At 45.3% G+C, this 23,957-nt stretch overlaps 2 protein-coding genes across 2 annotated transcripts in view; both read right to left on the bottom strand.

Moving 5' to 3' along the window:
- PRKCG (protein kinase C gamma) overlaps positions 1–14,914 on the bottom strand; it is a 36,234-nt gene extending 21,320 nt beyond the window's left edge. The window contains exons 1-7 of the mRNA XM_077789871.1: positions 14,463–14,914; positions 11,786–12,019; positions 10,240–10,271; positions 7,797–7,879; positions 6,077–6,188; positions 3,671–3,802; positions 2,075–2,231 (exon numbers count right to left, since the gene is read on the bottom strand). Coding sequence (XP_077645997.1) covers positions 2,075–2,231; positions 3,671–3,802; positions 6,077–6,188; positions 7,797–7,879; positions 10,240–10,271; positions 11,786–11,985 — 716 coding nt within the window. The 5' untranslated portion in view covers positions 11,986–12,019; positions 14,463–14,914. The remainder of the gene's footprint in view (positions 1–2,074; positions 2,232–3,670; positions 3,803–6,076; positions 6,189–7,796; positions 7,880–10,239; positions 10,272–11,785; positions 12,020–14,462) is intronic.
- A 1,739-nt stretch (positions 14,915–16,653) lies between these two features.
- Positions 16,654–23,635, bottom strand: LOC116184739 (reticulocalbin-3-like). Its single transcript, XM_077789842.1, has 5 exons — positions 23,461–23,635; positions 21,389–21,558; positions 19,501–19,561; positions 18,274–18,473; positions 16,654–17,058 (listed from the first exon to the last, which is right to left on the bottom strand). Exons 1-5 carry the CDS (start codon positions 23,633–23,635, stop codon positions 16,951–16,953), a joined length of 714 nt encoding a protein of 237 aa, XP_077645968.1. The 3' UTR covers positions 16,654–16,950.
- Positions 23,636–23,957: the final 322 nt, after the last annotated feature.

The raw sequence follows: 23,957 nt of genomic DNA, 5'->3' as shown, positions 1-23,957 counted from the left end.
TTTTCCCTCAATTTTTAGCGATTTTTGGTGATTTTTCCTCGATTTTTTCCTCATTTTTCCCTCAATTTTTCCCTGAATTATTCCCAAATTTTCCCCAACTTTTTCTCATTTTACCCCAGAGTTTTCCCAATTTTCCTTGTTTTTCTCACTATTTTCCCCAATTTTCTCACATTTTTCCCCATTTTCCCTGCGATTTTTCTCCCATTTTTTCCATATTTTTCCCTAAATTTTCCCCCCAAATTTTCCTGAATGATTCCCAAATTTTTCCCAGATTTTTCTCACTTTTTCCCTGATTTTTCAGTAATTTTCCTCCATTTCCCCCCTATTTTCCCCAAATATTTCCCTCATTTTTCACCTAAATTTTCCCAGGATTTTTTCTGAATTTTCTCGAATGTTTCCCAAATTTTCCTGAATTATTCCCAAACGTTCCCAAATTTTCCCTGAATTTTTCACTATTTTTCCCAAAATTCCCCCAATTTTTCCCTGATTTCCCCCCCATTTTTCCCTTGATTCTTCCCCGAAATTTTTCCCAAATTTTCCCCTAATGTTCCCAAATTTTTTCTGAATTATTCCCATTTTTTTTCTGTTTTTTTCCCAATTTCTTGCCATTTTTCCTGAATTTTTCCCAAATTTTCCCCCAAATTGTACCCATTTTTCCTCCATTTTTTAACCAATTTTCCCCCAATTTTTCCCCGATTTTCCGGTGGATTTTTTCCCGTTTTTTCCCTTTTTTGCCCCATTTCTCACAAGAGGAAGGCCTCGTTCCACACCGGCTTCAGCGTCACCTTCACCCTTTTTTTCCTGGTTTTTTCCCCATTTTTTTTCCCTGTTTCTTTTCCCAATTTTTTCCTTTTTCCTCCCCATTTTTTCCTCTTATTTTTTACCATTTTCCCCAATTTTTTCCCCATTTCCCTCCCATTTTTTAACCATTTTTCACCAATTTTCCCCCATTTTTTCCTTTTTTTTCCTGTTTTTTTCCCAATTTTTCCTCTTTTATTTCCAATATCTTTTTCTTATTTTTTCCTCTTTTCTCCTCATTTTCCCCCCATTTTCCCCCCTTTTATTCCCATTTTTTAACCATTTTTCCTCCATTTTTTAACCATTTTTCCTCCATTTTTTAACCAATTTTCCCCCAATTTTTTTCCCGATTTCCCCCCAATTTTTTCCCGATTTCCCGGTGGATTTTTTCCCGTTTTTTCCCTTTTTTGCCCCATTTTTCTCACAAGAGGAAGGCCTCGTTCCACACCGGCTTCAGCGTCACCTTCACCCTTTTTTTCCTGGTTTTTTCCCCATTTTTTCCCTGTTTCTTTTCCCAATTTTTTCCTTTTTCCTCCCCATTTTTTCCTCTTATTTTTTACCATTTTCCCCATTTTTTTTCCCCATTTCCCTCCCATTTTTTCCCCTTTTATTCCCATTTTTTAACCATTTTTCCTCCATTTTTAACCAATTTTCCCCCATTTTTTCCCTTTTTTTTCCTGTTTTTTTCCCAATTTTTCCTCTTTTATTTCCAATATCTTTTTCTTATTTTTTCCTCTTTTCTCCTCATTTTCCCCCCATTTTCCCCCCTTTTATTCCCATTTTTTAACCATTTTTCCTCCATTTTTTAACCATTTTTCCTCCACTTTTAACCAATTTTCCCCCATTTTTTCCTTTTTTCTTCCTATTTTTTTCCCATTTTTCCTGATATTTTCCCAATTTTTCCTCTTTTATTTCCAATTTTTTTTCCTCAATTTTTCTTTTTTTCTTCTCATTTTCCCCCCATTTTTCCCCTTTTATTCCCATTTTTTAACATTTTTTCCCCATTTTTTCCTTCTTTTTCCTGATATTTTCCCAATTTTTCCTCTTTTATTTCCAATATCTTTTTCTTATTTTTTCCTCTTTTCTCCTCATTTTCCCCCCATTTTTTCCCCCTTTTATTCCCATTTTTCAACCATTTTTCCTCCATTTTTTAACCATTTTTCCTCCATTTTTTAACCGATTTTCCCCCAATTTTTTTCCCGATATTTCCCCAATTTTTCCCCGATTTCCCCTTGGATTTTTTCCCGTTTTCGCCCTTTTTTGCCCCATTTCTCACAAGAGGAAGGCCTCGTTCCACACCGGGTTCAGCGTCGCCTTCACCGTCCGCGTTTTCTGCTTGGAGACGTTCTTGGGGTCGGGGATCAGCTTCAGCTTCACGTAGGGATCCGAGAGTCCGTTGGGATCCATCGGGATCAGGTTCCGCGCCTCGCCCACTGCGAATTTGGGGAAAAAAAATGGGAATTTGGGAAAAAACGGTGAAAAAACAGCGAAAAACGGCCAAAAAACGGTCAAAAAACGGCCAAAAACAGCCCCAAAAATGGGATGTTCGGGGGTTTTGGGATTTGGGATCCGAGAGCCCGTTGGGATCCATCGGGATCAGGTTCCGCGCCTCGCCCACTGGAAATTTGGGGAAAAAAAATGGGAATTTGGGAAAAAACGGTGAAAAAATGGTGAAAAAACGGCAAAAAACGGTGAAAAAACGGCCAAAAACGGCCCCAAAATTGGGATTTTTGGGGGTTTTGGGATTCGGGATCCGAGAGCCCGTTGGGATCCATCGGGATCAGGTTCCGCGCCTCGCCCACTGGGAATTTGGGGGAAAAAAACGGGAATTTGGGAAAAAACGGTGAAAAAATGGTGAAAAAACTGCAAAAAACGGTGAAAAAACGGCCAAAAAGGGCCCCAAAATTGGGATTTTCGGGGGTTTTGGGATTTGGGTTCCGAGAGCCCGTTGGGATCCATCGGGATCAGGTTCCGCGCCTCGCCCACTGGAAATTTGGGGGAAAAAAACGGGAATTTGGGAAAAAACGGTGAAAAAATGGTGAAAAACGGTGAAAAAACGGTCAAAAACGGCCTCAAAAATGGGATTTTTGGGGGTTTTGGGATTCGGGAACCGAGAGCCCGTTGGGATCCATCGGGATCAGGTTCCGCGCCTCGCCCACTGCGAATTTGGGGAAAAAAACGGGAATTTGGGAAAAAACGGTGAAAAAATGGTGAAAAAACGGCCAAAAACGGTGAAAAAACGGCCCCAAAAATGGGATTTTTTTCTTTTTTTTCCCCCATTTTCCCCCCATTCCCGACCGGATTTTCTCGGGGTTTTTTTCCCGGATGATTCCCAGGAATTCCCGAGCTCATTCCTGAGAAATTTTTGGGATTTTTTGGAATTTTTAGGAATTTTTTGGATTTTTATTTTTGAAATTTGTGGATTTTTTTCCAATTTTTCAAGATTTTTCCCCATTTTCCCCCCATTCCCAACCGGATTTTCGTGGGATTTTTTTTCCCTGACGATTCCCAGGAATCCCCGAGCTCATTCCTGAGAAATTTTTGGGAATTTTTGTGAATTTTTAAGAATTTTCGAGCCAAAGTTTTCGGGATTTTTCCCAAATTTTTCCCCATTTTCCCCCCATTCCCGACCGGGATTTTCTCGGGGTTTTTTTCCTGACGATTCCCAGGAATTCCGGAGCTGATTCCCAAGGAATTTTTGGGAATTTTTGGGAATTTTCGAGCCCAAGTTTTTGGGATTTTCCCCACATTTTTCTCAATTTTTCCCCATTTTTCCCCCATTCCCGACCGGATTTTCGCGGGGTTTTTTCCCCTGACGATTCCCAGGAATTCCGGAGCTGATTCCCGAGGAATTTTTGGGAATTTTTGGCACCTGTGACGTGGAGCTGCTCCCCGGGCAGGGCCTGGATGCGGATCTGGAGCCGCCCCCTCCTCTCGGTGTGGTCGACGCCGCAGAGGCTCGGGACGCTCTGCACGCAGCGTTTGTGCACGTTCATCTCACAGCCTGGAAAATTCGGGAATTTTGGGAATTTCGGGAATTTTTTGGGAATTTTTCGGGAGTTTTTGGGGGTCAGAATGGCCCAAAAAGCAAAAAAATCGGATTTTTTATGGATTTTTTATGGATTTTTTGCACATTTTTCCCTAAAATCCCCTCTGCACGCAGCGTTTGTGCACGTTCATCTCACAGCCTGCAAAATTCGGGAAGTTCGGGAAATTTTGGGAATTTTTTTGGAATTTTTTGGGAGTTTTTGGGGGTCGGAATGGCCCAAAAAGCAAAAAAATTGGATTTTTTATGGATTTTATCCCAAAATCCCCTCTGATCGCAGTGTTTGTGGATTCCTTTGTCACTCTCTGGAAGATTTGGGAATTTTGGGAATTTTTTGGGAATTTTTCGGGAGTTTTTGGGGGTCGGAACGGCCCAAAAAGCAAAAAAATCGGATTTTTTATGGATTTTTTATGGATTTTATCCCAAAATTCCCTCTGATCGCAATGTTTGTGGATTCCTTTGGCACTCTCTGGAAGATTTGGGAATTTTGGGAATTTTTTAGGAATTTTTCGGGAGTTTTTGGGGGTCGGAACAGCCCAAAAAGCAAAAAATTCGGATTTTTTATGGATTTTTTGCACATTTTTCCCTAAAATCCCTTCTGAACGCAGCATTTGTGCACGTTCATCTCACAGCCTGGAAAATTCGGGAATTTTGGGAATTTCGGGAATTTTTCGGGAATTTTTTGGGAGTTTTTGGGGGTCAGAACGGCCCAAAAAGCAAAAAAATCGGATTTTTTATGGATTTTTAATGGATTTTTTTGCACATTTTCCTCCCCTGCACGCAGCATTTGTGCACGTTCATCTCGCAGCCTGCAAAATTCGGGAATTTTGGGAATTTCGGGAATTTTTCGGGAATTTTTTGGGAGTTTTTGGGGGTCAGAACGGCCCAAAAAGCAAAAAAATCGGATTTTTTATGGATTTTTAATGGATTTTTTGCACATTTTCCTCCCCTGCACGCAGCGTTTGTGCACGTTCATCTCACAGCCTGCAAAATTCGGGAAGTTCGGGAAATTTTGGGAATTTTTCGGGAATTTTTCGGGAGTTTTTGGGGGTCGGAACGGCCCAAAAAGCAAAAAAATCGGATTTTTTATGGATTTTCTATGGATTTTTTGCACATTTTCCTCCCCTGCATGCAGCGATTGTGCACGTTCATCTCACAATCTGCAAAATTCGGGAATTTTGGGAATTTTTTGGGAATTTTTTGGGAGTTTTTGGGAGTTTTTGGGGGTCGGAATGGCCCAAAAATCAATCATCCCGAATTTTTTCCCAAACCCCAAAAATTCCCCAAAAATCCCCAAATTCCCCCCCAAAATTCCCCAAAATTCCCAAAATGCTCAAAACCCCCTTAAAATCCTCCCAAAAATCCACCCAAAAATCCCCAAAATTTCCCAAATTCCCCAAATCCCAAAATTCCCCCCAAAAATCCCAAGTCACCTAAAATTCAAATAATTCCCAAAATCCCCCCCAAAAAATCCCAAAAATCCCCAAATCTGTCCAAAATCCCCCAAAATTCCCCTAAAAATTCCAAAAATTCCCAAAACCTCCCCAAAATCCCCCCAAAAAGTCCCAAAAAATTCCCTAAAAATTCCCAAAAATCCCAAAATCCCCCCAAAAATTCAAAATATTCCCAAAATGCTCAAAAACAACCCAAAATCCCCCCTCAAAAAATCCCAAAAAAACCCTAAAAAAATCCCAAAAATCCCCAAATCCCCCCAAAATTCCCAAAATTCCCCAAATCTCCCCCAAATATCCCCAGAATCTCCTAAAAATTCCCAAAATTCCCCCAAAATTCCCCAAAAATCCCCTAAAAATTCCCAAAATTCCCCCAAAATTCCCAAATGCTCAAAACCCCCCCCAAAAATCCCCTAAAAATTCCCCAAAATCCCCTAAAAATGGCCAAAAATTCCCCAGATCCCCCCAAAAATCCCAAAAATCCATTAAAAATCCCCCAAAAATCCCCAAATCCCCCCAAAAATCCCAAAAATCCACTAAAAATCCCCCAAAAATCCCCAAATCCCCCAAAAATCCCCAAACTTTCTCAAATTCCCCAAAATCCCCCCCAAAAAAAACCCCAAAATTCAAAATAAACCCCTAAAAAAACCCCAAAAATCCCCTTCAAATCCCCCCAAAACCCCAATTTTTTCCCGATTTTTTTCCCCAACCCCCCCTGAACCCCCCAAATTCCCCAATTTTCCCAAAATCGCCCGAATTTGCCCCAAAATTGGGGACTCACAGGAGCACTTCATGCCCTGGTGCACGAGGCCGTAGAGCAGCGAGCCGCAGTGGTCGCAGAAGGTGGGGCTGCTGTAGCTGTGCACCCGAAATTTGTGCTTGTTCCGGGGGTCCTGCCAGAGAATTCCCAGATTTTGGGTGAAATTCCCAAAATTTTGGGAAAAAACCCGGAGGTTTTGGGGGAAAAAATGAGGATTTTGGGTGAAAAAATGAGGATTTTGGGTGAAAAAATGAGGATTTGGCGTGGGATTTACGGGGTTTAAAGGGTTAAATTGGGCGGATTTTGGGGAAATTTGGGTGAATTCCCAAATTTTGGGGAGGATTCCCAAAATTTTGGGGAAAAAATTGCAGATTTAAGGGAAAAAATTGGGGATTTTGGGAAAAAAAAATGGCGATTTTGGGTGAAAGGTCCAGGGTTGAAAGGGTTAAATTGGCCAAATTTGGGAGCCCTGCACCCGAAATTTGGGATCGTTCCGGGGGTCCTGCCAGAGAATTCCCAGATTTTGGGGCGAATTCCCAAAATTTTGGGAAAAAACCCGGAGGTTTTGGGGGAAAAAAAGGGGATTTTGGGTGAAAAAATGAGGATTTTTGGCCCAAAAATGGGGATTTTGTGTGGGATTTACGGGGTTTAAAGGGTTAAATTGGGTGGATTTTGGGGATATTTTGGGTGAATTCCCAAATTTTGGGGAGGATTCCCAAAATTTTGGGGAAAAAATTGCAGATTTAAGGGAAAAAATTGGGGATTTTGGGAAAAAAAAAATGGCGATTTTGGGAGAAATGTCCAGGGTTGAAAGGGTTAAATTGGCCAAATTTGGGAGCCCTGCACCCGAAATTTGGGATCGTTCCGGGGGTCCTGCCAGAGAATTCCCAGATTTTGGGTGAAATTCCCAAAATTTTGGGAAAAAACCCGGGAGGTTTTGGGTCAAAAAATGAGGATTTTGGGTGAAAAAATGAGGATTTTTGGCCCAAAAATGGGGATTTTGTGTGGGACTTCCGGGGTTTAAAGGGTTAAATTGGGTGGATTTTGGGGAAATTTGGGTGAATTCCCAAATTTTATTAAAACTTCCCAAATTTTGGGGAGAAGTCCCAAAATTTTGGGAAAAATCCCAGAAGTTTTGGGTGAAAAAATGGGGATTTTGAGTGAAAAAATGAGGATTTTAAGTGGAATTTTGGGGAAATTTTGGGGAAATTTTGGGGATTTTTGGGGGAATTTTTGAGGGGATTTTTGGGGAATTTTAAGGCAAATTTTTAGGGAATTTTTGGGAATTTTGAGGCAATTTTAAGGGGAATTTTTGGGGGATTTTTGGGAATTTTTTGGGGTTTTTTGTGGGGATTTTTGAGGGGGTTTTTGTGGGGACTTTTGGAGAATTTTTGGGGAATTTTAGGGAATTTTAAGGGGGATTTTGGGGGGATTTTTGGGGGGATTTTTGGGAAATTTGTGGAGATTTTTGTGGGGAATTTTGGGGAATTTTAAGGGGAATTTTTGGGTGAAATTTTGGGAATTTTTGGGGGATTTTTGGGGATTTTTCAGGGATTTGGGGGGAATTTTTGGGAATTTTGACGGAATTTTAAGGCGAATTTTTATGGAATTTTTGGGGATTTTGGAGGGATTTTTTGGGGGATTTTTGTGGGGATTTTGGGGGTTTTTGTGGGAATTTTTGTGGGAATTTTTGGGGGATTTTGTGGGAATTTTGGGAATGTTTTGGGAATTTGGGACTCACGTCGGTCTGGGGTCCCTTCCCGGCGCCGGGACATTCGAAGGTGACGAATTCGTGGCAGCGTTTGTGAACCACGAAGCTGCAAACTGCCAAAAAAAAGGGTCAGAAAGGGCCAAAATCCCCCAAATTCCACCCAAAATTCCACCCAAAATTCCTCCAAAAAAATTCCCAAAAAAAGCCCCAAAATTCCCCCCAAAATTAAAAAAAAAAAGTACCAAAATTCCCCTCAAAATTCCCTTAAAATTACCAATATTCCACTCAAAATTCCCCAAAAAAACTCCCTAAAAACGTCCCAAAATTCCCCCAGAAAATTCCCCAAATTCTCCCAAAAAATTCCCAAAAAAAATCCCCTAAAAATTCCCAAATTGCCCTTAAAATACCCAAATTTCCACTCAAAATTCCAATAAAAACTCCCCGTATTCCCCCTAAAAATTCCCCTTAAAATGCCACCCAAAATCCCCAAAAATCCACCCAAAATTCCACCCAAAATTCCCCAAAATTCTCCCAAAAATTCTGCAAAATTCCCAAATTCCCCAAAATCCCAAATCCCTCCAAAATGCCCCCAAAATTCTCCCAAAAATTCCCCAAAATTTCCCAAATTTCACTCAAAATTCCCACCAAAAATCCCCAAATTTCCTCCAAATTTCCCAAAATCCAAAATCCCTCCAAAATTCCCAAAAAATTCTCCCAAAATTTCCCCAAAATTCCCCAAAATTTCCCCAAAAATCCCCAAAATTCCCCCGCCTGTCAATCACCGCCCAGGCCACGCCCACCCCGAACCCGCGGGTCCCAAAATTGGAGAAATTTGGGAATTTTGGGGGGAAAATTGGGAATTTTGGGGGAATTTGGGCGATTTTGGGAAGAATTTCGGGGGGATTTTGGGGTATTTTTGAGAGATTTGGGTGAATTTGGGGGATTTTGGTGAATTTGAGGTATTTTGGAGTGGATTTTGGGGTGGATTTTGGGGAATTTTAGGGTGGATTTTGGGAAATTTTGGGGTAGATTTTGGAGGATTTTTTGGGGATTTTGGTTTGGATTTTGGGGAATTTTGGGGTGGATTTTGGGATGGATTTTGGGGTGGATTTTGGGATGGATTTTGGGGTGAATTTTGGGATTTTGGGGTGGATTTTGGGGTATTTTTGGGGAGTTTGGGGGATTTTTGGTGAATTTTGGGGTGGATTTTGGGGTGGATTTTGGGGCAATTTGGGGAATTTTGGGGAATTTGGTGAATTTGGGGGTTTGGGGGGAATTTTTTGGGAATTTCGGTAGATTTGGGGTATTTTGGAGCGGATTTTGGGGAATTTTGGGGTAGACTTTGGATGATTTTTTTGGGGATTTTGGGGTGGATTTTGGGGTATTTTTGGGGTGGATTTTGGGGATTTTGGTCTATTTTGGGGTAATTTTGAGGAATTTGGTGAATTTGGGAATTTTGGGGTGGATTTTGGGGTACTTTTGGGGTGGATTTTGGGGATTTTGGGCTATTTTGGGGTAATTTTGAGGAATTTGGGGAATTGGGGGATTTTGGCGTGGATTTTGGGGTATTTTTGGGGTGGATTTTGGGCATTTTTGGCCATTTTTTGGGTAATTTTGAGGAATTTGGTGAATTTGGGGATTTTGGGGTGGATTTTGGAGGATTTTTTGGGAATTTTGGGGTGGATTTTGGGGTATTTTTGGGGTGGATTTTGGGGATTTTGGCCATTTTTTGGGTAATTTTGAGGAATTTGGTGAATTTGGGGATTTTGGGGTGGATTTTGGGGTGGATTTTGGATGATTTTTTTGGGGAATTTTGGGGTGGATTTTGGGGTATTTTTGGGCTGGATTTTGGGGATTTTGGGCTATTTTGGGGTAATTTTGAGGAATTTGGTGAATTTGGGAATTTTGGGGTGGATCTTGGGGTACTTTTGCGGTGGATTTTGGGGATTTTGGGCTATTTTGGGGGAATTTTGAGGAATTTGGTGAATTTGGGAATTTTGGGGTGGATCTTGGGGTACTTTTGGGGTGGATTTTGGGGATTTTGGGCTATTTTGGGGGAATTTTGAGGAATTTGGTGAATTTGGGGATTTTGGGGTGGATTTTGGAGGATTTTGGAGGATTTTTTGGGAATTTTGGGGTGGATTTTGGGGTATTTTTGGGGTGGATTTTGGGCATTTTTGGCCATTTTTTGGGTAATTTTGAGGAATTTGGTGAATTTGGGGATTTTGGGGTGGATTTTGGGGTGGATTTTGGGGTAATTTGGTGAATTTGGGGATTTTGGGGTGGATTTTGGGGTGGATTTTGGAGGATTTTTTGGGAATTTTGGGGTGGATCTTGGGGTACTTTTGGGGTGGATTTTGGGGATTTTGGGCTATTTTGGGGTAATTTTGAGGAATTTGGTGAATTTGGGGATTTGGGGGTGGATTTTGGGGTGGATTTTGGGGTCATTTGGGGTAATTTTGGGGTCGCTCACCCATGCACTGCAGGCCCTGCTTGCCGATGCCCCTGGAGGGAGAGACAGAAATGGGTGGGGGGGAGGAGGTCACATCTGGACCCCCAAAAACCACAGCTGGGCACACCTGGACATCCCCCAGCTGTGTCCAGCTGTGTCCCACCCGTCCAGGTGACCTCCCCAGATGTTCCCCAGATGTTCCCAGGTGTGTCACTGACCAGCTGCAGTCGGTGCAGTGGCTGCAGGAGGTCGGTTCCTCGAGGAACCCTCCACGTGTGGTGGACCCACGTGTGTCCCATCACCCCCAGCTGTGTCCAGCTGTGTCCAGCTGTGTCCCACCTGTCCAGGTGACCTCCCCAGATGTTCCCCAGATGTTCCCAGGTGTGTCACTGACCAGCTGCAGTCGGTGCAGTGGCTGCAGGAGGTCGGTTCCTCGAGGAACCCTCCACGTGTGGTGGACCCACGTGTGTCCCATCCCCCCCAGCTGTGCCCAGCTGTGTCCAGCTGCGTCCCACCCGTCCAGGTGACCTCCCCAGATGTTCCCCAGATGTTCCCAGGTGTGTCACTGACCAGCTGCAGTCGGTGCAGTGGCTGCAGGAGGTCGGTTCCTCGAGGAACCCTCCACGTGTGATGGACCCACGTGTGTCCCATCACCCCCAGCTGTGTCCAGCTGTGTCCCAGCTGTCCAGGTGACCTCCCCAGATGTTCCCCAGATGTTCCCGGCCCCGCCACTGACCAGCTGCAGTCGGTGCAGTGGCTGCAGAAGGTCGGTTCCTCGAGGAACCCTCCACGTGTGGTGGACACAGGTGTGTCCCATCACCCCCAGCTGTGTCCCAGCTGTCCAGGTGACCTCCCCAGATGTTCCCCAGATGTTCCCAGGTGTGTCACTGACCAGATGAAGTCGGTGCAGTGGCTGCAGAAGGTCTGTTCCTCGAGGAACCCTCCACGTGTGGTGGACCCAGGTGTGTCCCATCCCCCCCAGCTGTGTCCAGCTGTGTCCCACCCGTCCAGGTGACCTCCCCAGATGTTCCCCAGATGTTCCCAGCCCCGTCACTGACCAGATGAAGTCGGTGCAGGAGGTCGGTTCCTCGAGGAACCCTCCACGTGTGATGGACACAGGTGCATCACACCTGTCCAGCTGTGTTCCAGCTGTGTCCAGCTGTGTCCCACCCGTCCAGGTGACCTCCCCAGATGTTCCCCAGATGTTCCCGGCCCCGTCACTGACCAGCTGCAGTCGGTGCAGTGGCTGCAGGAGGTCGGTTCCTCGAGGAACCCTCCACGTGTGGTGGACCCAGGTGTGTCCCATCCCCCCCAGCTGTGTCCAGCTGTGTCCAGCTGTGTCCCACCCGTCCAGGTGACCTCCCCAGATGTTCCCCAGATGTTCCCGGCCCCGTCACTGACCAGCTGCAGTCGGTGCAGTGGCTGCAGAAGGTCGGTTCCTCGAGGAACCCTCCACGTGTGATGGACACAGGTGTGTCCCATCACCCCCAGCTGTGTCCAGCTGTGTCCCACCCGTCCAGGTGACCTCCCCAGATGTTCCCCAGATGTTCCCGGCCCCGTCACTGACCAGATGAAGTCGGTGCAGTGGCTGCAGAAGGTGGGCTGCTTGAAGAACCTGGCGGTGAAGCGGTGGCTCTTCACCTCGTGGACCACCTTGTGCCGCAGCGCCCCCCGGCGGCAGAAGAGCGGCCGCGCTCCGGCCGCTCCTCCGGCCGCTCCTCCGGCCACTCCCGCGGCCGCTGACCGCTCGGGCTCGGCCAGCGCCATGGACGGACGGACGGACGGACGGGCGGAGGGACGGCTGCGGGGAGAGGGGAGGTCAGCGGTGGACACTGGGTGGACACACGGGTGGACACACGGGTGGACGCACGGGTGGACACACGGGTGGACGCACGGGTGGACACACGGGTGGACACACGGGTGGACACACGGACGGACACTCGGGCCACTGACCGCTGCAGTGGTCAGTGGAGGCAAAGATGGACATTGGGATGGACAGATGGACACTTGATGGACAGACGGACACTGGATGGACACACGGATACTGGGATGGACACTGGATGGACAGATGGACACTGGGATGGACACACGGATACTGGGTGGACACTGGATGGACACTGGATGGACAGATGGACACTGGGATGGACACTGGGATGGACACTGGATGGACAATGGGATGGACACTGGGATGGACAGATGGACACTGGGTGGACAGATGGACACTGGGATGGACACTGGATGGACACTGGGATGGACACTGGGATGGACACTGGATGGACACTGGATGGACACTGGGATGGACACTGGGATGGACACTGGGATGGACAGATGGACACTGGGATGGACACTGGGATGGACACTGGATGGACACTGGATGGACAGATGGACACTGGGATGGACACTGGATGGACACTGGATGGACACTGGGATGGACACTGGGATGGACAGATGGACACTGGGATGGACAATGGGATGGACACTGGATGGACACTGGGATGGACACTGGGATGGACACTGGGATGGACACTGGATGGACAGATGGACACTGGATGGACACACGGACACTGGGATGGACACTGAATGGACAATGGGATGGACAATGGGATGGACAGATGGACACTGGGATGGACACATGGACACTGGATGGACAATGGGATGGACAATGGGATGGACAGATGGACACTGGATGGACACTGGGATGGACACTGGGATGGACAGATGGACACTGGGATGGACACACGGATACTGGGTGGACACTGGATGGACACTGGGATGGACACACAGACACTGGATGGACACTGGATGGACACACGGATACTGGGTGGACACTGGGATGGACACTGGGATGGACACACGGACACTGGATGGACACTGGGATGGACACACGGACACTGGATGGACACTGGATGGACAATGGATGGACAATGGGATGGACAGATGGACACTGGATGGACACTGGGATGGACACACGGACACTGGATGGACACTGGATGGACACCTGGACATCCGGACGGATCCAAGAACACCTGGACAGACTCACGGACACCGGGACGGACACACGGACACCCGGACGGAGCCATGGGTGGACGCCTGGACACCTGGATGGACACAGGGACAGAGGCATGGACAGAGTCACGGACATCACGGACACTGGGACGGACACACGGACAGACCCACGGACACGGGGATGGACACTGGAGTGGACACAGGGATGGACAAACGGACAGGGGAGTGGACAGAGGGACAGACACACGGACAGACCCACGGACACGGGGATGGACACTGGAGTGGACACTGGGATGGACACACGGACACGGGAATGGACACACGGACACAGGAGTGGACAGAGGGGTGGACATATGGACAGACCCACGGCTGGACACTGGGATGGACACACGGACACGGGAATAGACACAGGAGTGGACAGAGGGACAGACCCACGGACAGGGGAGTGGACACTGGAGTGGACACAGGGATGGACACGGGGTTGGACACACGGACAGACCCACGGACAGGGGAGTGGACAGAGGGACAGACCCACGGACAGGGGAGTGGACACTGGAGTGGACACAGGAGTGGACAGAGGGACAGACCCACGGACAGGGGAGTGGACACTGGAGTGGACACAGGGATGGACACGGGGTTGGACACACGGACAGACCCACGGACAGGGGAGTGGACACAGGTGTGGACACACGGACAGACCCACAGCCGGACACAGGGATGGACACAGGGATGGACACACGGACACAGGAGTGGACACACGGACAGACCCACAGACGCTGGAGTGGACACTGGAGTGGACACTGGGACGGACACACAGACAGGGGAGTGGACACAGGAGTGGACACAGGGATGGACATATGGACAGACCCCCGGCCGGACACAGGGATGGACACACGGACACGGGAATGGACACAGGAGTGGACACAGGGATGGACACTGGAGTGGACACTGGGACGGACACACGGACAGACCCACGGACACTGGAGTGGACACAGGGATGGACACACAGACATGGGAGTGGACACATGGACAGACCCACGGACAGGGGAGTGGACACAGGGATGGACACAGGGACAGATGGACACACGGACAGATGGACACACCCACGGACACACGGACAGACGGACACACGGACAGACGGACACACAGACAGACGGACACACGGACAGACGGACAGACGGACACACCCACGGCGGGGCTGTTGAACCACCCCCCCCCCACACCCACCCAGGACTGACCTGAGCTCTCCGGCCACTCGGACGCTGCTTGGACACACGGCCGGACACACGGACACACGGACACACGGACGGACACACGGACACACGGACACTCGGACAGACACTCGGACACTCGGACACACGGACAGACCCACGGACACACGGACACACGGACAGACCCACGGACACTCGGACACTCGGACAGACCCACGGACACTCGGACACACGGACAGACCCACGGACACTCGGACACTCGGACACACGGACAGACCCACGGACACTCGGACACTCGGACAGACCCACGGACACTCGGACACACGGACAGACCCACGGACACTCGGACACTCGGGCCGGGCCCCCGCGGCAGCCGGGGAGGGGGCGTGGCTTAGCGCCGTGGGCGTGGCCTAGAGGGGCGGGGGGCGTGGCCTCGGCATTGCGGCAAGTGAGAGGCGCGCCGGGAGGGGGCGTGGCTTCAGCCCCGTTGTTTTGCATAGAGGGGGGCGTGGCTTAGCGCCCATTGATTTCAGCGGAGGGGGCGTGGCTTAGCGCCCATTGATTTCAATGGAGGGGGCGTGGCTTAGCTCCCATTGATTTCAATGGAGGGGCGTGGCTTAGCTCCCATTGATTTCAACGGAGGGGGCGTGGCTTAACCCCCCCATTGATTTCAATGGAGAGGGCGCGGCCTCGCCCTGCGGCAGTGGGCGGGGTTATTCAAATGAGGCCGCGTGGGCGTGGCTTCTCTTAAAGGGGCCGCGTCGCTTGGGAGGAGCTCCCAAAGGGATCCTGAACTAAATTTGGGAATTTTTCCCAAAAAAACCCAAAATCTCGGCCGGGTCCCCGAGGACCCCCCCCCCCGGACCCAAATTTGGGGAATTTGGGACGGGTCACCCCTCCCCCACCCCCCCAGGAGCCCCAAATTTGGGTTGGGGGGGGGGGAGGGGCCTGTCCCGCCTCTTTTTTTAATTTTTTTTCCTCCTAAAATTCCCAATTTTGGGGTCGCGGCCGTTTGGGGACCCTCCAAAATCAGGAATTATCACCCCAAAAAATTTCCCCTCCAAAAATCCCCAGTTTTCCCCCCGAAATTCCCAATTTTCTCCCCAAAACTTCCCATTTCCCCCCCAAAATTCCCAATTTCCCCCCCCAAAAATTCCCATTTTTCTCCTAATTTCCATTTTTCCCCCAAAAATCCCCATTTCCCCTACAAAATACCCAATTTCCCCCCGCAAAATTCCAATTTTCCCCCAAATTTCTGGGTTTTCTCCCCAAAATTCCCCCTTAAAATTCCCAAACTTTCCCACAAAAATTCATTTTTTCCCAAAAACCCCCAATTTTCCCCCCAAAATTCCCAATTTTCCCCCCAAAATTCCATTTTTTCCCCAAATTCCTGGATTTTCTCCCCAAAATCCCCAATTTCCCCCCAAAATTCCCATTTTTTCTCCCTAAAATATCCCATTTTACCCCCAAAATCCCCAAATTCCTCCCAAAATCCCCAAATTCCCCCCAAAATTCCCAATTTTCCCCCAAAATTCCCAATTTTCCCCCAAAATCGACTCAGACTTGTAATTTTTGGGATCTGGGGGAGCGACCCCCAATTTTTATTCCCAAAGATCCCAAAATTCGGAATTTTTGGGGATATTTTGGAAATTTTTTGGGACTATTTTTGGGACTATTTTTGGGGATATTTTTGGGAATTTTTGGGACTATTTTAGGGAATTTTTGGGAGTATTTTAGGGAATTTTTGGGGGTATTTTTGGGGATATTTTTGAGGATTTTTGGCGATGTTTTTGGGGATGTTTTTGGATATTTTGGGGATGTTTTTGGGGATGTTTTTGGGGATGTTTCTGGGTTGTTTTTGGGTTGTTTTTGGGATGTTTTTGGGATGTTTTTGGGGATTTTTGGGGATGTTTTTGGGATGTTTTTGGGATGTTTTTGGATATTTTGGGGATGTTTTTGGGGATGTTTCTGGGTTGATTTTGGGATGTTTTTGGGTTGTTTTTGGGATATTTTTGGGATATTTTCGGGGATGTTTTGGGGATGTTTTGGGGATATTTTTGGGGATATTTTTGGGATATTTTTGGGGATATTTTTTGGATGTTTTTGGGATGTTTTTGGGATATTTTTGGGGATATTTTTGGGATATTTTTGGGATGTTTTTGGGATGTTTTTGGGATGTTTTTGGGATATTTTTGGGGATATTTATGGGATATTTTTGGGGATATATTTGGGATGTTTTTGGGATGTTTTTGGGGATATTTTTTGGATATTTTTGGGGATGTTTTTGGGGATGTTTCTGGGATGTTTTTGGGATATTTTTGGGGATATTTTTGGGATATTTTTGGGGATGTTTTTGGGTTGTTTTTGGGATATTTTTGGGGTTGTTTTTGGGGATGTTTTTGGGATGTTTTTGGGATGTTTTTGGGATGTTTTTGGGATGTTTTTGGGATGTTTTTGGGGATGTTTTTGGGATATTTTTGGGTTGTTTTTGGGATATTTTTGGGATATTTTGGGCTCAGAGCTCGTCGTGGGCCCGGTGCAGGTCCTGCCCGTAGTCGGTGGCTCGGCTCCCCACGAAAAGTTCCCAACGCCCCAAAATCTCCTCCCGGGTCAGGGCCCCGTCCTGGGGAAAATTCGGGAAAAATTCCAGAAAATTCCAGAAAATTTGGGATCCGCCCCCAAAAAAATCCCACCCAAAATGGCCCAAAAATTCCTTAAAAAACCCCCCCCCAGAAATTCCCAAAATATCCCAAAAAGTTCACAAAGAATCCTCGAAATAGCCCTAAAAAATCCCCAAAAATTCCCCAAAAAATTCACAAAGAATCCCCAACATATCCCTAAAAAATTCCAAAAATATTCCCAAAAATACCTAAAATATCCCTAAAACATTCCCAAAATATTCCCAAAAATCCCCCCAAATATTCCCAAAATATCCCAAAAACATCCCCAAAAATTCACAAAGAACCCCCAAAATATCCCCGAAAAATTCCCAAAAATTCTACCCAAATATCCCCAAAATATCCCAAAAAATCTCAAAAATATGCCCAAAATATCCCCTAAAAATGCCCCAAAACTGCCTCGAAACCCCAAATTTTCTTGGATTTTTTTGGGAATTCCCGGATTTTTTTGGGAATTCCTGGAATTTTGGGAATTCTCACCTGGTCCAGGATCAGGTGCTTGCATTTTAGCTCAAAATTCCCAAAAAATACCCCAAAAATGCCCCAAAATCCCCTAAAAATGCCCCAAAATGGCCCCAAAACCCCAAATTTTCTGGGATTTTTTTGCGAATGAATGGATTTTTTGGGGAATTCCGGGAATTTTGGGAATTCTCACCTGGTCCAGGATCAGGTGCTTGCATTTTAGCTTAAAATTCCCAAAAAATACCCCAAAAATGCCCCAAAATCCCCTAAAAATGCCCCAAAATGGCCCCAAAACCCCAAATTTTCCAGGATTTTTTTTGGGAATTCCGGGATTTTTTTGGGAATTCCTGGAATTTTGGGAATTCTCACCTGGTCCAGGATCAGGTGCTTGCATTTTAGCTCAAAATTCCCAAAAAATACCCCAAAAATGCCCCAAAATCCCCTAAAAATGCCCCAAAATGGCCCCAAAACACCAAATTTTCCGGGATTTTTTTGAGAATGAATGGATTTTTTTGGGAATTCCGGGAATTTTGGGAATTCTCACCTGGTCCAGGATCAGGTGCTTGCATTTTAGCTCAAAATTCCCAAAAAATACCCCAAAAATGCCCCAAAATGGCCCCGAAACCCCAAATTTTCCGGGATTTTTTTGCGAATGAATGGATTTTTTTGGGAATCCCGGGAATTTTGGGAATTCTCACCTGGTCCAGGTCGGCGTGGTGGATCAGGTGCTCGGCCTCGACCCCGGCCCAGTCGGGGCTGGGGGGGCTGAGCCAAAATTTGACCTCGTCGGGTCCGAGTCGGGCGTCGCCGTCGCGATCCCGATGCCGCAGGAATTGTTCCCGTTCCCGGAGAATTTCGGGAGGCTCCGGGGAGCCCGGGGGGCCCTCGGATAAATCAGCTGGAAAAGAGAAAGGAAAGTTCCTTAGCAAAAAAATCCCCATCCCAAAAAAGCCAAAAATAGCCAAGAAAAGGGGAAAAAACGGGGAAAAAAACAAAAAAAATCGATAAAAAAATGAAGAAAATCGTAAAGAAATCCCAAAAAAATCTCGGAAAAAATGCGTCAAAATCCCAAAAATTATCCCAAAAAAACTCCCCAAAAAGCTCAAAAAAAGCCACAAAAAAAATCCCCAAAAATGCCACAAAAAAAATTTAAAAAAAATCCCCAAATAATGTGAAAAAATCGCTCAAAAAACACCCCCAAAAATCTCCGGAAAAATCTCAAAAATTTCTCAAAAACATCCCAAAATTGCCACCAAAAAATCCCCCAAAATACCACCAAAAAAACCCCAAAAATACCACCAAAAAATCCCAAAAAAACCCACCAAAAAAATCCCCAAAAAATTCCCAAAAAATCCACAAGAAATTCCTAAAAAAAGACCAAAAAAAAAAAAACCAAAAAAGCCAAAAAATTCCTTCAAAAAACATCCCAGAAATGCCAAAAAAAATCACGAAAAAAATCCCCTAAAAAATCCCAAAACATGCCAAAAAATTCCCCCAAAATCCCACCAAATGCAACAAAAATTCCCAAAAAAATCCCAAAAAAACCCCTCAAAAAATCCTCAAAAATCCCCCCCAAAAAAATGCCACAAAAATTCCCAAAAATCACCAAAAAAACCCTCAAAAAATTCAAAAAATGCCACCAAAAAAAAACCCCAAAATTCCCCTAAAATTCCCAAAAATCCCTAAAAATGGAGGCAAGGATTCCCAAAATTCCAAAAAAATTCCAAAAATTCCCAAAAAATCTCTCCAAATCCCCCAAAATTTCCTCCAAAATCCCCAGAAAATCCCAAAATTCTGCCAAAAATCTGCCAAAAATCCTCCTAAAATTCCCAAAAATCCCTACAAATGGAGGCAAGGACCCCCAAAATTCCCCAATTTTCCCCAAAATTCCCCAGTTTTCCCCAAAATTCCCGAAATCCGCTCACCGATGTATTCGTCGACCTGGATGAATCCGTCCCCGTCCCGGTCCAGGTCCTCGATCGTCTCCTGGGGAGGCAAAATTTGGGAATTCTGCCCAAAAATTCCAAAAAATTCCCAAAAATCCCCTCCAAAATTCCTGGAAACTTTGTTAAAAATTTCCAAAAAATTCCCCCAAAAATCCGCAAAAATTCCCCCAAAAATCCACAAAAAACTCCCCTAAAATCCCTGGAAAAAAAAAATCCCAAAAATTCCCCAAAATTCCCTGGGAAAATCACAAAAATTCCCCCCAAAATTTCTGGGAAAAATCCCAAAGAATTCCCCAAAATTCCCAAAAAAATTCCTGGGAAATTCACGAAAAATTCCTGGAAAATTCAAAAAATATTCCCCAAAAATATCACCAAAAATTTGGGAAAATTCCTTTAAAAATTCCCCCCAAAAAACCCAAAAAACACCAAAAATCCTCTAAAAATTCCATTTTTTGACTGTTTTTGCTGTGGTTTTCAGGATTTTTTTGGGAATTTCGGGATTTTTTGGGGAATTTTGGGGAATTTTGGGAATTTTGGGAATTCTCACCAGCACCACCCAAATCCCTAAAAAATCCCCCCAAAAAACCACCCAAAAAATCCCCAAAAATCCTCTAAAAATCCCATTTTTTGACCGTTTTCGATGCGGCTTTCGGGATTTTTTGGGGAATTTCGGGATTTTTTTGGGAATTTCAGGAATTTTGGGAATTCTCGCCTGCACCACCCAAATCCCCCAAAAATCCCCCCAAAAAAACATCCAAAAAATCCCCAAAAATCCTCTAAAAATCCCATTTTTTGACTGTTTTTGATGCGGTTTTCGGGATTTTTTTGGGAATTTTGGGTTTTTTTGGGAATTTTGGGAATTCTCGCCTGCACCACCCAAATCCCAAAAAAATCCCCCCAAAAATGCCAAAAAAACCACCAAAAAAATCTCCAAAAATCCTCTAAAAATCCCATTTTTTGACCGTTTTTGATGCGGTTTTCGGGATTTTTTGGGGAATTTCGGGATTTTTTGGGGAATTTCGGGAATTTTGGGAATTTTGGGAATTCTCACCTGCACCACCCAAATCCCTAAAAAATCCCCCCAAAAAAACACCCAAAAAATCCCCAAAAATCCTCTAAAAATCCCATTTTTTGACCGTTTTTGATGCGGTTTTCGGGATTTTTTGGGGAATTTCCGGGATTTTTTGGGGAATTTTGGGGAATTTTGGGAATTTTGGGAATTCTCGCCTGCACCACCCAAATCCCTAAAAAATCCCCCAAAAATCACCAAAAAAATCCCCAAAAATCCTCTAAAAATCCCATTTTTTGACCGTTTTCGATGCGGTTTTCGGGATTTTTCTGGGAATTTCGGGATTTTTTTGGGAATTTCGAGATTTTTGGGAATTCTCACCTGCACCACCCAAATCCCTAAAAAATCCCCCAAAAATCACCAAAAAAATCCCCAAAAACCCCCTAAAAATCCCATTTTTTGACCGTTTTCGATGCGGTTTTTGGGATTTTTTGGGGAATTTCGGGATTTTTTTGGGAATTTTGGGAATTCTCACCTGCACCACCCAAATCCCTAAAAAATCCCCCAAAAGATCCCCAAAAATCCTCTAAAAATCCCATTTCTTGACCGTTTTTGATGCGGTTTTCGGGATTTTTTGGGGAATTTCGGGATTTTTTGGGGAATTTCGAGATTTTTGGGAATTTTGGGAATTCTCACCTGCACCACCCAAATCCCTAAAAAATCCCCCAAAATGACCAAAAAAATCCCCCAAAATCCTCTAAAAATCCCATTTTTTGACCGTTTTCGATGCGGTTTTCGGGATTTTTCTGGGAATTTCGGGATTTTTCTGGGAATTTCGGGAATTTTGGGAATTCTCGCCTGCACCACCAGGTCCTGGAGCCGGGGGAAGTCCTCGGGGTGGAGGAAGGCGTCGAGCTCGGCGGCCTCGAGCCGCCCGTCCCCGTCCTCGTCGGCCGCCAGGAAACGGCGCCGGGAACGTTCCAGAAGCTTCCGGTGGGAATCGGGGTCAGGGGAGCCCCCAAAATCCTCTGGAATGGGGAACAAAAAATTGGGAAAATTAGCAGAAAAAATCACCCCAAAATTCCCAAAAACTCCCCCCGAAAAACTGTGAAAAAATCAAAAAAATTGGCAAAAAATTGGCAAAAAATTGGCAAAAAAATCGGCAAAAAACCTGAAAAGAATCCCCCAAAATTGGTGAAAATACTCAAAGAGACACAAAAAAAAATCCACAAAAATTCTCCCCCAAAATTCCCCAAAACTGGCAAAAAAATCCCAAAAAAATTCACCAAAATTCCCAAAAAGTTCCCAAAAAAACTCCCTACAAATCCCCAAAAACATGCTATAAAAGCCCCCCCAAAAAAAACCCAAAAATCCCCTAAAAACTCCCTAAAAATCCCCTAAAAAATCCCATAAAAGCCCCCACAAAAAAACCCTAAAAATCCCCTAAAAATCCTATAAAAGCCCCCCAAAAAAACCTAAAAATCCCCTAAAAATTCCCCCCAAAAAACCCCTAAAAATTCCCCCAAAAATCCCCTAAAAATTCCCCCAAAAAAACCCTAAAAAAACCCTAAAAATTCCCCCAAAAATTCCCCCAAAAAAACCCTAAAAATTCCCCCAAAAAACCCCTAAAAAACCCCTAAAAATTCCCCCAAAAATCCCCTAAAAATTCCCCCAAAAATCCCCTAAAAAACCCCTAAAAATCCCCTAAAAATTCCCCCCAAAAAAACCCTAAAAATTCCCCCAAAAATCCCCTAAAAATCCCCCAAATAAAACCCCAAAAATCCCCTAAAAATCCCCTAAAAATCCCCCCAAAAACCCCCCAAAAATCCTATAAAAGCCCTCCAAAACCCACAAAAATCCCCCAAAAATTCCCCTAAAAATCCCCTAAAAAATCCTATAAAACCCTCCCAAAAAAACCCCAAAAATCCCCTATAAACCCCCTAAAAATTCCCCCAAAAACCCCCTAAAAACCCCCTAAAAAAATCCTATAAAATCCCCTAAAAAAACCCAAAAATCCCCTAAAAATTTCCCAAAAAAACCCCAAAATTCCCCTAAAAACCTCCCAAAAAATCCTATAAAAGCCGTCCAAAAACACTGAAAAATCCCCTAAAAATTCCCCCAAAAATCCCCTAAAAATCCCCCCCAAAATCCTATAAAAGCCCCCAAAAAACCCCAAAAATCCCCTAAAAATTCCCCCCCAAAATCCCCCAAAAATCCCCCCCAAAATCCTATAAAAGCCCTCCAAAACCCACAAAAAACCCCTAAAAATTCCCCCAAAAATCCCCTAAAAAATCCTATAAAAACCCCCACAAAAAAACCCTAAAAATCCCAAAAAAATCCTATAAAAGCCCCCCAAAAAACCCCTATAAACCCCCTAAAAATTTCCCCAAATTCCCCCAAAAACCCCCTAAAAATTCCCCCAAAAACCCCCTAAAAAAATCCTATAAAATCCTCTAAAAAAACCCAAAAATCCCCTAAAAATTTCCCCCCAAAATCCCCTAAAAATTCCCCAAAATTCCCCTAAAAACCTCCCAAAAATCCTATAAAAGCCCTCCAAAACCCACAAAAAAAACCCCTAAAAATTCCCCAAAAACCCCCTAAAACCCCCTAAAAAAATCCTATAAAATCCCCAAAAAAACCCTAAAAATTCCCCCAAAAATCCCCTAAAAATTCCCAAAAAAACCCCTAAAAATCCCCAAAAGCATCCTATAAAAGCCCTCAAAAAAATCCCCTAAAAATTCCCCAAAAATTCCCCAAAAATCCCAAAAAAAATCCTATAAAAGCCCCCAAAAAACCCCAAAAATCTCCTAAAAATTCCCCCAAAAATCCCCCAAAAATCCCCCAAAAATCCCCTAAAAATTCCCCAAATAAACCCCCAAAAAACCCCCCAAATAAACCCCCAAAATCCCCCCCAAATTCCCATTTCCCACCGCCGTGTCCGAAGTTCTGCTGCCGGAACTCGCTCCAGGCCACGGCGCCGTCGCGGTCGCGGTCCAGGCGGGCGCGGTGGCTCCGCAGCGCCGCCTGGCGGGCGGCGCGGTGCCTGCGCAGGATCCAGGCGCGCAGCTCCTCCCGCGAGACGCGCCCGCCGCCGTCCGCGTCCATCCGCGCCGCCAGCAGCCTGCCGACAGCCAGGGGTTAGGGGGTTTAAAAAGAAAATAAATTGGGGTTTAAAAATAAATAAATTGGGGATTTAAAAAAATAAAGTGGGGGTTTTAAAAAAAATAAATTGGGGGTTTTGAAAAAAATAAATTGGGGGTTTAAAAAAAATAAATTGGGGGTTTTAAAAAAAATAAATTGGGGTTTTAAGAAAAATAAATTGGGGTTTTGAAAAAAATAAATTGGGGGTTTAAAAAAAATAAATTGGGGGTTTTAAAAAAAATAAATTGGGGATTTTAAAAAAAATAAATTGGGGATTTTAAAAAAA

The sequence above is a fragment of the Lonchura striata genome, chromosome 38, assembly GCF_046129695.1.
Source record: "Lonchura striata isolate bLonStr1 chromosome 38, bLonStr1.mat, whole genome shotgun sequence".
In the NCBI taxonomy this organism is placed as follows: domain Eukaryota; kingdom Metazoa; phylum Chordata; class Aves; order Passeriformes; family Estrildidae; genus Lonchura; species Lonchura striata.
This window is presented reverse-complemented; position numbering and strand designations above follow the sequence as displayed.